Genomic DNA, 16148 nt, shown 5'->3' with positions numbered 1-16148 from the left:
GGTGTCAGGCAGCAGCCACCCTGGCTCCTGCCTCGCCTGGATCTCCCCCAACCCTGCCCAGCCCCCACAGGCCCCCCCCCACGAGCAACATCGAGGTGACCACGCCCACTTTGGCCACGCCCACCCAGTCTGCCATGACCACCACAGCCACGTCCACCTGGCACCCAGTGATAAATAAGGGAGTTTTGGGTTGCAGTTTGGGCACTCAGTCTCTAAAAGGTTCGCCATTACTGACATAGACTAACCATACTTTTATTTTAAAAAATAAAAGGGGAAAATCTGCCGCTTCCTGCTTTAGCAATACAATATTGCATTATTGTCATGCCCTGTGTAGTTGAAAAAAAGAGGGATTTTAAAGAAGGTGGCCTTTACTACCCACCTCTGCCCAGTAGAAAGGTTACCCTGGGAATAAAAAGAGATGTTAATAATAAAAAATCTTTCTAATTTCATCTTGCTGTCAGCTTGCTGGGTGATCTTAAGCAAGCTCCAGTCTCCTAAATTTAGGATTCTCATATATAACAAGGAACAATACTAATGCTAGTAATAATGGCAGCCGGTTTTATAATGTTGTAATGCTTACACAGCTAACGGATTCGGAGGGCTTGAAGTGATAAAGAGAAATCCTGTTAGTGCATTTGGAAAGGTTATTACAGGGCGCCTTTGCCGTTTCTGAACCACTTGCCATGCAGTCTGTCTTGTGCTTCAGTGACTTCTTGCCTTCCTCGAGATCTCTCCTGGAAAAGGAAACTAAAGAGAACATGCCTGGCAGGTGGTTTCTATTTTCAATGCCTCTATTTTGCAAACAGCAGCAAACACAAACACAACCGGTCTGAGCTGCTTGGCTTTCTTTCTTAGCGGTGGAGTAGAAGAGGGAGCAGCCTAAGAACCCTAATTTTCTGCAGAAATAAAATACTGGGCATATCTTCTGCCTGTGCTTTTGGCAATCTCAGACTGGAACTGTGGGGTGTAGGCAGCATAATTTCAGAAAAATGAGGAGGATGTGTGGATGTGTCCCCGGAAAAAGCCTTGTAGTAGACAAAAAGTAGCAACAAAGAGTTGTTATCTCTTTGTAATAACGACTCTTAGCTGGATTCCTGACTAGCTAAGGGAGCTTCCTGGGTGAAGATGCTCAAGATAAACCCGTTCCTCCCCTCTAGGTGGTGACTGGCAGCGGGTTCATGGTAGCTTCATGGCAGTCAACCTAACCTGCATGAGCAGTGCCTGTCCGAAGAGCCCCAAGGGTCTCTCACCTTGCGCTCACCTGGCCGATGGAACTGCCGACCTTATCCTGGTACACAAATGCTCCGTCTTCTCCTTCCTGCAGCATTTGAATCGGCACACCAATTGCTCCGACCAGGTATGGGGTGTGTGTGTGTGTGTGTGTGTGTAGGGGAAGACTAGTGCTATCCTATAGACTTGGAGGAAAGTCAGAATATTAAGTCTTCATGGTTATGGTTCTGCACAAGCACATGCAAAGGAACACCTGATAAAATTAGTGCATTTATTCTAGCCCTGTGCTGATTGGAGGGTAGAATTGCCAATCACTACATATCCTGAAGGAGAGGGGAACTGAGGAGGGCGGGCTTTGGCAGGGGTGGGTGGACAGACAGGTCTGAGGGAGCATCCCAGTCCACCTGGCAAAGTAGCGATGCAATCATTCTGATTCTCCCTGAGTTCTAAGCAGGCGTCAGTTCTACTGGTCATGGTATCTTTCTTGACCAACCGTGAGCATTAGAAGTGGGAGGCACGGCTTTCCGGTAGTTCTCCTTTTTTCAGGGCCAGTTCCCGTCAGGGTTGATGGGGGGAGAGGTTGAACCTAAGACCCTTTACATGTGGGGTGTCACTGGTTCAACGCGCTCATCCCTCTCGTTTGAGATCTACATGAAGCTACTGGGGGAAATCTTCTGTTGGTGCAAGACCAGAATATTATATCCAGCTACACATCTAGATATTGGGCCAATTAAGTGATGTGGATGTCTCAGTCTGGATGGGGAAGAACAATCAATTCTGAAAAAACTGAGCCCCAACATGCACACTTGGGTTAAGGAAAACCCACAATGTTCATTTTTGGGGGATAAAAACCATACTAAATTACAATTAATACATTTAGTAAATTTCTCCCCATCTATTTTATTCTGTAAAATTAAACATTATAGTATATTGACAACCACCTCCAAGTTCCAGGGGCTTGCAAATTTTGCTCTTCTCCACTGCATTAGCAGAGATATTTGTAATGGCTCCTTCCAAACTCTAGCGACAAAGGAGGCTGCTTTTGTTCAGGAGATGCAATTGTGTTCCACAGTTTGACTTGCCCTTTGTGAGTGTATACCGGGTTCGAGCTATTCGCTTCACCTCCTCCAAAGGGGAAGACTGGGAGGGAAGACAACAAGCTGCACAAGAACAGAACATGCTCTGTGGGGGAATATGCCAAGGACAGCCAGCGGTCAGCTGCTGGACCTGCGATGGCGAGACCTTGAACCACACTGATATTGCCATTCGGTAAGTCCTCTGAGGGGGTGGGTCAAAGATTCCTGGACTGAATCACAAAGGCACAGGGCAGTTGGCCAACTTGGACTAATGGGAAAAACTTGTATGAAATTTGGGACTCCTTCAGTGAAATCCTAAAAAGATCACAGCAATAACTGGTAAATCAGAATGAGATTGAAAGGAGCTGGGCAGAAATGAGTAATACTGTGTTTGTCTGACAATAAGACCTGGTCTTATATTTTTTTTCCCTCCAAAAGAGGCAGTAGGTCTTATTTCTGGAGAATGTCTTATTTCCCCTCCCCCAAAACCTAGCTCGCCTCACGGTGGCAGCATCAACAACCCCATCTAGCAGGAGCCCGTGTGGACGCTGTCCCACTTGTGGCTGCTTGCAGTCGGCTGCATAGCTTGTTGCATCATGCCACCATGAGGGGAGGCGGGGAAGGGGGTGGAGCTGCCCCATAGGCGCCCAAACACTTTTCACCCAGAGGGAGACTGAAACCTTTGTTGCTTGCAAATGGGGTGGTTGGAAATGGAGTGAATCCGTTTCCAAGTGCCCCATTTGCAAGCAGATGAAGCTTCCATCTCCCTCTGGGCGAAAAGTGTGCGGTGTGTCTGGATCGCCTGCCTCCCCCGCCTCCACACTGGACTTACCTGCGCTGCTCCAACACCCTCAGCCCCCGCACGCTCACCATCACTTGTGCTGGCCACACCCACTCCCCCAGGCTTATTTTGGGGGTAGGGTTTGTATTAGGCACAGCCCAAAAAATCAGCCTAGGTCTTATTTTCGGGGAAACACGGTAGCAGTAACAAGGCTGAGCACTCTGAAGACTTGGTCTGTCTAGCAATTTCCCAAAAGGAGGGGAGACTTCCCCAAAAGGTGCAAATCTTGCATGCTGGCTCAGATTTGCCCACTGGATTGCAATGTTTAAGGTAACAGAAGGAGGACGTTATTAAATGCACAGAGAAACAGAGTTGCTGTGGCCCTTATCGACTCCTTAGTATGCAGATTCCAACATACCACTAAAAAGCCAAATGTGATGCTTGGTTTGAAAACAGTTCTGCAGTCCTGGCTTAAGAGAAAATATCAACTGGAAGGTAGCCACAATTCTTACAGATGCAAGAGGGAGCAGCTTTAGTTTTTAAATTATGCTGCAGTCATTATTCTACAAGTGCCTGTTCTGTTCTTCTCTTCTCTCCCCTTAGAATACATGGGAGTCTCATCCATCTCTTTGCTCGTGGAATTGAACAGCCACCCAGCATATCCTAGGAGTTTTCTGCCAGATGAAAGAGAACCTGATGAAAGGCAAAGCTCCTGCTGAGAACTTCAGACACAGCCTCAAGAGTCTCGCTTCCTAATATATGTATTAATTAGGAATTGAATCTAAGAGGTTCAAGGATGGAAGCCGAGCCTGAGAGAAAGTTCAGCTCCAGTTATCAGAGATGGTTTCCTCTGAAGGAGAATATTTGTACCCCAGGGTTGGACCCCTCATGGTGTCCTGGGGAGAAGCAGAGGCATGGATGCTAGCTTGGCTAGACAGGTCCAAGGTCCCCTGCTCCTGTGTTTTATAGCCTTCAGACCAGCCGCAATTGTGCAGTACTAAAATTCAGTTGCCCAAACAGGTGAAGATTAAGCTGAGTGCATGGTTACAAGTAGACTTAAGACGCCTCAAACACACATATCCAAGAGACACAGAATGGGGGTTTTTTTTGTAATAACTTCCATTTACAGAACAGCATCATGTACAAAATCCAAGGAGACTGCACAGGAATGTAAGAAGTAGTTCCAAGTAAAAGCAGTTGATAGAGCAGCATACGTAGATGAGGAAGGAGTATGGAGTGTGAGAGTAAAACAAAAAAACCCTCTGCAGCTTTCTCATGCCTTCAGAAGCTTTCCCAGCATAGCAGCAGAAACTGGAATGGGATAGTGAATTTACCTGATGGCAGCCCTTCAGAGGGAACTGAGAAATAGACACGAGGGCCACCAAGAGGTCAGCAGAAGAAGATGCTGTTCATGCTGAAGCCATCCCACTGCAGCTGGAGAAGTGCACCAATGCTTAAGCCCAACGAGTTGCTCCCTCAGACAAGATGGGCACGTTACAATCTTTGGGTAGGACACAGGCCACTGTCGAGCTTGGCCGGCTCAGTTTCTCTGGAGAGATGTGGAGACGAGCTGCGGGTGCCATTCCAAGAGGCAGAGGCTGACAGGATTCAGAGTTTGTGAGGATTGACCCACCGGTAGGTGCCTTCGTACTGAAACCCAACTCTCTTCATCAATTCATCAGCCTCGGTAGGGCCACGGCTAGAAGATTAAAGCCCCCCTATTAATACTGCTAGAAACACGGCTATGAGCAAGCCCCACTTGTACTCATGAATTTCAACAAATGACTGTTTACAATTCTGTACTGCCGCTCTCCTCACCTCCTGAGGAGCTGATAAAAATAGTAATAGTTTCTTTCATGATCCAGAGTTAGCTGGTGTGCTGTTTTCATTTTAGTGAAGTGACTGAAATTTATTAACAATCCTTTTCATTTTATCTGGCCTAAATATATCTCTTCCCCACCCCGGCCAGCTCTTGAGTGCTCTCAGGATACAAGAGAACATGAACACAGAGGCAGTTTGATACTTGCCAAATTGTTTTATTCAATTCTACCAGCCTTGGGTCCAAGCCTTTGTTTAACTTTGTCATGTGACAAGGATCTGTGCATGTGCCGTAGTATAATCATTACTGGAAACGAATGCCTGATATCTTGAAAAGTGCACAGGGATATAGCTATATTAGATATTTGGTGGCATAGGTAAGTGAATCAAGTCCATAGACTAAGACTATTTTAAAAGCCAGAAAAGACTAGGAGCAAACTTTCTGTGTATGTACAGGTTTGGATTAGTCTGTCATTTCTGTAGTCTTTCAAAGGAAGCATTCCTGCCCTCCTAATAGCCCATGTATTTTATTTAAAGCATGCCCTGCGATCGTTTCTAACCTCACCTGCCATAGACATAGGGAATCGGTTTTGGCTTCTCTGCCTCAATTTGGTGGAGCAGCGGAGTGAATATACGCCAGGCCTCTCGTAGCTCATCACTGAGGGAGAAAGCAGCAGGGTTAGACTGGGTTGCAGAAATCCAAAGAAACACTAGTGAAGAGTTGTTACCAGGCCAGAGAGGAATAGATATGACCTTCATTATGTACTGAGTTTTGAGTCTTCAATCTGTAACAGTAGTTCAAGGATTTCAGTCTAAAAGGAACTATGCCATAATGCCCTATGCACATCGCAGATATGCATAACACATGGGAGAAAGCACCAGGGGCCAACTGCTATCAGGTGTTTGGAAACTTTAGTTTTTCTCCTAAATGTGTCCTGATGACTTCCCCCACTCACCTACGCACAAAGTGCATCTGGTTGCCACAGAAAACATCCAAGATAAGGCGCTCATAAGCATCTGGGAGTTTCACATCCTGTTGAAAAGAACATAAATAAGATGTTAAGCACTGCAGGCTAGAAGATGGTCTATTCCTAACAATTAGCTCTAGAAAGGAAGCATTCAGAAGCAGATAGGACACCTTGATTATGAAAGTGCAGTGATAAGAGACCTAAAATATAATGTTACAGTGTCAGGTGATGATTCCCATGTCTGAAAGAGTCACTGCAATATGCCAGGATTCACATACAAGCAGTCATCATGGTCGGTTGCTTAGCAACAGTTGAAGTTATGACAGTTCCCCAGGACTATTTACAACCCAGATTCGAGATTCTGATCACACACACACACACAGCAGTCACTTTTGGGTGCTTGGCAAATTAGCTTGCATTCATGGCCATTTGCAGTGTCCCATATCACATGACCACAATTTACTATGGGTTTTGCTGGAAACCAGCATTTACTTCCTCTGTCTGACAAAAACACCCATTGTGGACAAAAGATTCAATTAATGGCCACAAGAGTTGTAAAATCACATGGTGACCTGTTTAATAACCAGCATGACTTAGGATAGTAATTCAGGGCTCAATTCGAATTGTAAATCGAGGACTACCTGTATTAGACTAAACCATATGGCATACTTTAGAAATCCTGATGAAGGTGTTCACATCCTGCCTGTTCAAAATCAAAGCAACTGTATTTGTGAATCCAATCTGACTGCTTTAAAACAAAGATATCCACATGTTTCTAAAGATGCTCTAAATTCCTACACCTCTGTGTGGGATGGAGGTATATCTGAAAATATGCCAGGAGTAATTTAGCTTTCTAAAAGATAGGGAAATCAACTATAGACTTATTGGATTTTGGGGCTATTCAGGTAGTCCTTGACTTACGACCACAATTGAGCCCAAAATTTATGTTGCTAAGCAAGACATTTGTTAAGTGACTTCTGCCCTATTTTACAGCCTTTCTTGCCACATTTGTTAAGTGAATCACTGCAGTTGTTAAGTTAGCAACATGGTTGTTAAGTGAATCTGGCTTCCGCATTGACTTTGTGTCAGAAAGTTGCAAAAAGGTGATCACGTGACCCAGGAACACTGCATCTGTCACAAATATAAGTCAGTTGCCAAGCACCTGAATTTTGATCACATGACCATGCTACAATGGTTGTAAGTATGAAAAATGGTCACAAGTCACTTTTTTCAGTGCCACTGTAACTTTGAATGGTTGCTAAATGAACTGTTGTAAATTGAGGACTACCTGTACTAAATCCTTACCTGCCTATCTCCCTACATTTTGTTATCCTGGTATTCTTACCTGGTATGCAGCCATTTACTAGCCATGTTCAGACTACACATCTGTCCTGGTTATTGAATACCCTATTTTCTAGGTTCAAACATTACACAGAAGTGTTAATTAACCAAAATAGGCTAGGCTCATAAAATGCACTAATCTGACAATTCCACCCTCCAAATCAGCTAATGAAGCTTAGCATGTTGTATATATAAATTGGCTACTGTAGTTGAATTCTTTATTTGGCCAAGTTTAGCTTTTTATATAGGCACAACCATGGACATTCAGCTAACACACTGTATATAGCAGACACCTTGAACCCTTATACATGTAAAATTTTTGTTGTTTATATTTTCAGTGGCAGATAAAATAATGTACCTTGTAGCGGTTGCCATAAGTGAGGTCCAGCTCAGATTCTTCTGGGTTGAAGAACATGCCTGGTTTCTTGGTCATCATCTTGGTGTAAACAGCCTCATTAGGCTGCACACGGATCACCAATTCATTGCGCTTGCATTGCTGGTGGAAAATGTCACCTGGCACCTCCCGGAACTGCAGCCGTACCTCTGCCTTGCGCTCATTCAGTGCCTTGCCACAGCGCAAGATAAACGGTACTCCTACAAGGAGAATATTAAATAGGCAATGAGGTACAAGGACACTTGCCCACTGCACACTATTTTTCCCCAGTTCAATGCATGTTTTTCCTTTGGCTGATCCTTTGCTGCATGGTTATACTCACCATCCCACCTTTCATTGTCCACATACACCACAGCAGCAGCAAAGGTAGGGGTGGTAGAGCCAGCTGGAACTGTGGAGTCATCAAGATAGCCCTTCTGAGCCTCTCCTTGTCCAGATGGATTGCCCACATACTGCCCAAGGACAACATTTTCATTTTTCACCTCTTTGATGCACTTCAGAACCTTCACCTAAGAGAAAAACACGGGGAGCGTCAAGATCGCACATCAGCCGAAGTGAACTGAGGTGACTTATGTCCATTTCAAGACAATACAAATAGTCAACTTAGCAGGAGAAATTACATGTGACCAGGCTTTCCAATTGGCACAGAGGTACACTTAACGTGCATCTTATACATTCATAAAAAGTCTCCAACTGAAAATGACAAAACTCTAAATACTTATCTTGACAGAAGAAATATTTACGGGAAGAGAATTTAATAGAAAGAACTGCTCTGGTTTGGTCAGCATTGGTTTTCAGGTCATTATGAGACACTTTTCTTTTTCTTTTTTAAAGAAGAGATGGAAATGCTTTATAGGAAGGTCTAGTCTAGGTGCTTAGTAATTCATTCCTATTTTAGAGATAGATCAGGAGTCCCTTCCTTTGGGCCACTAAACAATGTCTAAACTTTGAGAACATGTTGCAGGTATTCTGACAAAATGGCCTCTTATGGCATACATGGGTAGACATAAAATATTCCAAGTTACTTTAAGGCAAACCAGTAAAGTTGCTCCTTGCCATCTCCTATGGCTCCCTCCTGTGGAGATATTCATACAAGCCCGGATAACCCTTGTCTTTTTACCTGGCCAGATGGACACCTATGCAAGAGACCGTGATGCAGCCGTCTCTGTTCGTTTGTTTAAATCTAATATTAGAAATCCTTAGAAATAAAGATGATCCTTGAAGTAAACACATTGTTTTATATTTAGTTCAGTTTTGTAATGAATAGAATCTAGAAAAATTAAACCTAGGAAGCTCTGGGCCTAAACTGAGGAAAAAGGAAAATATTGTCAGCAGATGGAAATCTAAGACAGCTCGATAGCATGAGCAGCAAAATGCAGCTTTGCCCAAAGGCACCGGGTCAGAAGAACCAGGATCCTACCTTCTCATCACGGACATCATCAGAGTTTGTAGAAGTTGGTTTCTCCATAGCTACCAGACAGAGCATCTGAAGAAGATGATTCTGCATAACATCCCTAAAGAAGTAGCAGGAACGTGTTTTGATTACAGCAGTGTACAGTCATGCCATATTATTATTATGGTTGGCCAATTAGCCCAATACTTAGACTGGTATTTTTATTTACCTACTGAGTCCTTCTCAAGAACTGGGATAGGCAGATGCTTGATGATGTTACAAGTATCGGCAGGCTGCAAGCTGTTCCAAGCAAAGCTGCCTTTCACTGTTCATTTTCAGCGTGTGACAAATTCATCTGCAATTTGAATCTTCTATCTCGTCCAACTCTATTCTGATTGATTAGCTTCTTTCTTCCAGTGTACAGGTAGTCCTTGACTTACAGCCACAATTGAGCCCAACATTTATTTTGCTAAGTGAGACATTTAAGTGATTTTTGCCCAATTTTACAGCCTGTCTTGCCACAGTTGTTAAGTGAATCACTGTAGTTGTTGAGTTAGTAACACGGTTCTTAAGTGAATCTGGCTTCCCCATTGACTTTGCTTGCCAGAAGGTTGCAAAAAGTGATCACATGACCCCAGGGCCCTGAAATGGTCAGAAATATGAATCGGTTGCCAAACATCTGAATTTTGATCATGTGACCATGGGGACATAAGTTATAAGTCCCTTTTTTCAGTGCCATTGTAAGTTTGAACACTCACTAAAGGAAGAGTTGCAAGTCAAGGACCACCTGTAGAAGCATTCCCCTCCCTCTACGGTCTGCAACAGTGTGTTCTAGAATGCCTTTCTGCTGCTGAAGGAAATGGCTGTTCTTGTATCCAAATATTGTCTTGGTCATTTACTATATTAACACACTGGTTTGCCAAAATATGCCCAATAACCCAAAGGCAGCATCGCATTGCATCCCTCCAACCTCAGCTACTTTAAAAAAAAATATTTTAACATGCACAATTAATTAAACAAATGTTAAACTCAAAGAAAATAATAAAAACCAGGCAGAAGACTTTTAAGATCCTGAAACAAAGAAAGAGAACAAGAAAAAAAGTACCCTTAATATTGTAGTTATTAATAGTCACCGGTTTACTAATCGGTATGCTAGTATAATATAATTAATAAAATTGGTCTTTGTAAAATATCAGGGAATCTCTGCCATACATATAGCTGCATCTCAGCCCCAATACCTACCGAATAATGCCAAAGTCATCAAAGTAGCCTCCCCGGCCCTCTGTGCCAAATGGCTCTTTGAAAGTCAGAATGACACAAGCCACGTTGTCGCGGTTCCAGATGGGACCAAATATCCGGTTTCCAAATCTATAAAGGCAACCAAAGGTGATCTGAGTCAGAAGCTGCAAAGTAGAAGCTCTCTCAGACAATCAAACCATACAGCCTCTAATTTTATAGGCTGGGCCCTCTCCACCCAACAATGCTCTTCTCCACACCCTATAAAAATGATGCCTTGCTGGTATTAAGATTACAGAAAGCTTCTAACACAGCAAGAGTCAAGTTTTAAGGAGTTTGGTTCATGGTAAACAAGTGAAGGTAAATCTGATCTGGGTAACTGTTTATCTGGGCTCTGCATAAATCCACTTGATGGCCCGTCTTCGTTACTCCCAAGTTTTTTTTACTTTACCTGAGCACCATCAGGTTCTGCACCATCTCCTTGCCCAGGTAGTGGTCAATGCGATAGATCTGGTCCTCTCTAAACAGTGCCGACATGTGATTGGACAGATCATTGGAGCTATCCAAGTCCTTGCCAAAGGGCTTCTCCACAATCAGCCGATTCCAGCCACTTGAGATTTGGGACAGAAAGAGGACAGAGTTTGTCTGTGACCCATATAAGCATAAGTGAATTAAGCCAAGGGAGGCTGCTCCAATATAATGCCATCCATATTCTGCTTCAAATATCATTGAAAAGCTCTGAAGATCAAGCAACCTTGTTTGAATATGTATATGATGCTATCATGTTGGTATTTTCTGTTGAATGCTCTGAAGAGCATTCAAAATCTACTCTCATATCGCAATAAGTCTTGCTCAGTCCTCAAGACACAGCCTGTATTTTTTGAAGCCTTAAACAGAAACAAATCACCCTTATTTCTCTTCTATTTTACTCCTTTAGTATAAGAACAAGCATTTTTTTTTCAAAAATAGTAAATACCAGGACACATTGACAGACTTTAAGAAAATTAGCAAGAGTTTTGCCTAGCGGGGGAGGGATGGCTGCAATCAAGTGATGGCTTGTCAATTCCTAGATTTACAACTGCTTCTAAGGATCAAATCATTTATTTTCTTCTGATGTGACGTGCCCCCTTTCTTCTTAAAGGGCAATATTTTTAACTATGCTTCATGTCAATCAGGGTTTGGCGTCAGCGTTGTTTGCTATGCTCTCTTGTCAAACGCAGCCTCCTCTGATACTGAATGCATACAAGCTAGCTTTTCTTGAGACTCGCTGCTTTCCATAATCCCTCAGTAACTAACCGAGGCTCCAAAACTTACACAGAGCTCATGCAGGTCGTCTGGATGTGTGTAGTGACTTCCTTGTAGACACTGGGAGGGAGAGCCAGATAGAAGAGACGGTTTGCCTTCTCTCCATTGTGAAGGGCATTCAAGTGGGCATTTAGCTTTTCAAAAGAGGCCTGGTCGTCATATTTGCCTGAGATGTACGAATTGCGGGCAAAGAAATCATCCAGTTTTTTTTCTTCCCCGGGACTGGCCTAAAACAATATCAAAATTTGTTATCCTGCAAAAAGTGAGTAATAATTATTTTTCTTCTTTCCTAAAGATGTCTTTCTCCCTTACCATTGCCTATGGCAGCAGTTGTCCATCAGTGCTCATCTGGCAAAGTGATCTAGGTCAGGGGTAGGCAACCTTGGCTCTTTTATGACTCGTGGACTTCAACTCCCAGAATTCCTGAGCCAGCCAAGCTGGCTCAGGAATTCTGGGAGTTGAAGTCCACGAGTCATAAAAGAGCCAAGGTTGCCTACCCCTGATCTAGGTCTATACATTCTGGCTCTTAGCAGCATTACAACAAAGCCCAAGCACATGCTTATTGTCCTGGGATGGCCAGAGGTGCTAAAGAGGCAGGCCTCACCTTGAGATACGGCTGACTCTGTTTGCGGATATCGGCAACTGTGAGCTGGGATCGGGCATAACCCACCACATATGTGTCATCAGGAAGCAGCCCATCACGATATAACCACCTGTGCAGGAAATCAAACTAGTCATGAAATCAGGCCAGGTACAAGAAGCATGAGAAATCTTCCTGAACAGCAAAATGGACCTACCAGATAGTTGGATAAATCTTCTTCTTGGCTAGGTCACCCTGCAGAGAGAAGACAGAGGTTGATTTTTGAAGAGATGGTGAATACGTGCTGAGAACTGATTTTATGCTCTTTCATCTCTGAGATTGGAAACCAAGTGGTCAGGAGCAAAGACCTACTCTTGGCCTGGATCCAGTCCTTGGCGATCACAGAGAAAAGAAAAACTGAGAAAAATCTGTGTATTTCAATCACAGGACATAGCATCCTATGATACACAAACTGAGAATAATTATATGTCTATATCAGTTCCTCTATTGATGATAACCAGTTACCGAATTGAAACAGAGTATAAAACAGAGATCACTACTCTCCTTTCCATATTCTCTCCTTTTGTAAAGTTTTGTTTGTTTTCCAAAGACTCCTTTGCAAACCAGACTTTTGGGAATATTTGAGAGAGAGAAATGCTTGCACCTAAAATACTGATTTAACTCCATGTTCTACTTTGTGCATGCAAGACCGAAATGCTGCATCATCCTGGAGCTGGAGAAGAGCCTGCCTTTTATTGTATCACACCTCCCTAACACAAGCCCTTTATTCCTGTGTTGTGCCTGGCACTACCACACTGCTCCAAAAGGCCCTGGCACTTGCCTTACTGATTCACTGGGTGGCAAGCACAGTGGTTGGTGGCCATTGGTGCTGGCTGCAAAGATGCCAAGTCATGCCATCTCAGCATGCTGCCACCCACACTGCAGGCTCTAAACCCAGCTCCATCACACCCTCAGCTGTCAATTGGCTGCTAGGCTGCTAAGTAGCAGAACATACAAATTATAGTGAATCAAGCCAGAAGCAGAATAAAGCCTAGCCAGGGCTCTATTATGTTAGCACTAACTAGGGCACCTAAGGCCAGTTCAAGGGTGGATCAAAGGCAGGATCTCCCCACTACCACCTAGGCTGGGGGAAAGGCAATAGTTCAGAACATGCAAAGGGACTTTACTAGGTCTGTGCTGGTGCCCCAATTACTGTGAACAGGAAGTTGTCTGTCTGGTTTATGGAAGTCCACTTTGGATAGACTTCTTTAATCCTTATCCCTCAACTAGAATACAGCCTGAGTAAGGGCACCTGGATTTGGTTACATCCATCTAAAGTCTGGAATGTTTATCCTCTGTAATTTATATTCCTTCCATTATTAAAAACTAAGCCTCTTGGTTGGGAAAGGGTATATATTTCTTTTGTATTATGAAATTCTTTGTATTATGAAACGGTATCAGTGGGATGTTACTATATATTACACAATTGCTTGGGGATTAGCAGAGTAGAAGAAATGGAGGATTTCCCTTACAGAAATGAAGCCACTAAAATATTTTGTGGTTACCCTTGCATCTATATTATCATCCACTACTGTAATAAGACCTAGATCACAGATTATTCTGGAATGATCTGCTACCATGTATTCCTCAGGCAAAGTTTAAAAATGTAGAGCATAAAACTGACAGTACAATATTGGTTCTAGATGGTTGTACGTAGCAATTAAAATCGTTATATGGCTAAGTTGAAGTTCTGTTTAAAATATTAAACACACGAATTCTTGGTTTATTTATGACATTTAAATACCATTCTTCTTACTATTTATCACAGGGAGATAGTGGGAATTAGTAATTCTTCCCAACAGGCTAGATTAGAACATAGTGACTACGATGTCCAGTAATACCAGTTTTATTTGTATTGTACCACTGATAGTCCGTTTACACACTCATCATCACAATAGATAACAGCATGCTAGTAGAAGTTTCAGGCAGAAATATAGTTAAGGCTCAAATGATTGAGAATCAGACATGTTAGGAGAGTTTTGGATTACTAACCCAAAGCAAGAATTCAAATGGAAGAAAATAATACAGAAATAGAAGTGTATGTGGAGAGTCTTAGCAACAAAAACTAAGAGCAACCATTTTTCATGGAGGAGAAATAAGAAAAATAGTTTTTATGTAGGAATTCATAGCTAAACAAAGAACAGGTATTACAAGGAAAAAGCAGCCAGAGACAAGATAGGATATTTCCACTTTATCTTTACTTCCCCTGCAGTAACAACATAGCCTCAGATTGACAGGAAACCAATATCTCAAAAACAAAGCTGGAGTCCAGCATTAAATTACATTTCCAGAAATTTTAGAAATTGCATAAGCTAAACTGTTGACACTATCTCTTTTGGCACTTGGCCTAAATCACTCTGCTTCACTCTCTGCTGGTTTCTAAAAGTCTAGTGTAAAATTAGGGATGCAGTGTGCTTTGAAGTAAGTATGGGCATCTATGCCCCACCTGCTGGTGCCTCTTTAAAGCAGCCATGTATTTTCTTGGATTAATAGGTAGCTGTGCTAAGAAAGCAGGTGTGTGAGGTAAGGAGAGGTGCAAAGTTGTTTTGGAGGAAGCAACGATGGGCTGTCAATACCTTCTTACCTCAAACATATATTTTTCTGGGATTATTCAGTCAGGTGAGCACATGAAAATATACAATTCCTATAAGGAGATAGCAACAGGTGCAGGATGAAAAGCCAAACACCTTTTTTTTTTGCTTCAGATCTAAAGTGCTGTGTATCCTTATTTAAAATGCTCCATTTAAGAAAAACCTTTAGTCTTCTATTTTGCCTCTGTAATTATTGTTAGAAGCAGCCTCAATATTAACTAATACTGCTGGTTACTTTAAACTATGAATGTAAATAAATCAGTTTTGTGCTTTAAATGACACTCTTATTTCAATACTATAATTTGTATGCTTACTACCAGAATGATTGTATTTGTCCCAACAGATAATTGAATGTATAGAATAATCAAGAATGAATGAATTTGTCAGCATAAATTCCTCTTGGAATGCCTGAATTCTTGTGGACATACTGTTTATGAATTATTCCTCTAGGGCAGGGGTCCCCAACCCCAGGTCCGTGGACCAGTATCGGTCCGTGGCATGCCAGCAACCGGGCCGCACAAACAACCAAAGCCCCATTCGTGGGATGCAGGCAGCACACAAAACCACACCCTCTCCGGTCCATGGAAATACCTTTCTCCACGGAACCGTCCCTGGTGCCCAAAAGGTTGGGGCCCTCTGCTCTAGGGAGTACTTCTTTAATAGAAGAAATTCTCCCTGGAGGATAATTCATAGACATTATATCTACAAGAATTTAGGCATTCCAGGGGGAATCTATGTTGACAAATCTGATTTTTGGTAACATTTGTTCAGTCTGTTGAGAGGCTTGCCATTTATATCCTCCTTTTCCACACACACCTGCAGCCATAGGATGCCCCAAGTCAAAACTCTCTATCTCATTTTATGTTGGATGTCCTATAAATATGCATACGGGAAATTCTTGTCCCATCACTTGTTCATGCAGCCTGCACTTTGTTGTAGACTGCAAGCCTTTCTTAATCTTTCTTTATATCCCTGATTCATTTAACTTCCCTTCTGCTTTCCTGGCAACCTGCAGCCATGCTCTACTACTACTATTACTGCTCAAGAAGCTCCCAGCTTTTGTAGTATTCATCCCAGGCTGGAAGCTCTTTATCTACTGCAAACATTGATCCACCAACTATTCTGCTTTGATCTAGGCCAAAAAGATGTGAAACATCTGGGGCACATGAGGGTTAAAGCTGTTTGGAGTCCAAATACAGCTCTCTTTCGAGGTCATTTTTCACCAGTGGATGAGGTGAACTAATTTCTTTCCTAAGTCTAGCCAGTCATCGCTCTTTAACATTGCTCCCAAAGAAGATATTATCTAGTCCTGGAGTTCAGCAGATGGATACTAAAGCTAAACACTTTAAAAGGCTTAACCGCCATTAATCAGCTT

The 16148-nt window shown here is 42.7% G+C and overlaps 2 protein-coding genes across 3 annotated transcripts in view; one reads left to right on the top strand and one right to left on the bottom strand.

Moving 5' to 3' along the window:
* Positions 1–3948, top strand: part of LOC107284208 (ceramide kinase-like) — a 22305-nt gene extending 18357 nt beyond the window's left edge. The window contains exons 11-13 of the mRNA XM_015812229.1: positions 1158–1357; positions 2303–2499; positions 3691–3948. Of these exons, the coding sequence (XP_015667715.1) occupies positions 1158–1357; positions 2303–2499; positions 3691–3754 (461 nt within the window). The 3' untranslated portion in view covers positions 3755–3948. The remainder of the gene's footprint in view (positions 1–1157; positions 1358–2302; positions 2500–3690) is intronic.
* The window catches only part of G6PD (glucose-6-phosphate dehydrogenase), a 17850-nt gene continuing 5647 nt past the window's right edge, over positions 3946–16148 (bottom strand). For both annotated transcript variants that reach the window (XM_015812227.1, XM_015812228.1), the window contains 11 exons: positions 12340–12377; positions 12147–12255; positions 11552–11769; positions 10689–10847; positions 10244–10369; positions 9029–9122; positions 7931–8117; positions 7573–7808; positions 5862–5938; positions 5471–5563; positions 3946–4786 (listed from right to left, as the gene is read on the bottom strand). In XM_015812227.1, the coding sequence (XP_015667713.1) occupies positions 4696–4786; positions 5471–5563; positions 5862–5938; positions 7573–7808; positions 7931–8117; positions 9029–9122; positions 10244–10369; positions 10689–10847; positions 11552–11769; positions 12147–12255; positions 12340–12377 (1428 nt within the window). In that variant the 3' untranslated portion in view covers positions 3946–4695. The remainder of the gene's footprint in view (positions 4787–5470; positions 5564–5861; positions 5939–7572; positions 7809–7930; positions 8118–9028; positions 9123–10243; positions 10370–10688; positions 10848–11551; positions 11770–12146; positions 12256–12339; positions 12378–16148) is intronic.

The sequence above is a fragment of the Protobothrops mucrosquamatus genome, unplaced genomic scaffold (genome assembly GCF_001527695.2).
Source record: "Protobothrops mucrosquamatus isolate PMUCROS unplaced genomic scaffold, P.Mucros_1.0 scaffold76, whole genome shotgun sequence".
Classification (NCBI taxonomy): domain Eukaryota; kingdom Metazoa; phylum Chordata; class Lepidosauria; order Squamata; family Viperidae; genus Protobothrops; species Protobothrops mucrosquamatus.
The sequence above is the reverse complement of the archived record's forward strand: the minus strand, read 5'-3'. Positions and strand labels throughout refer to the sequence as shown.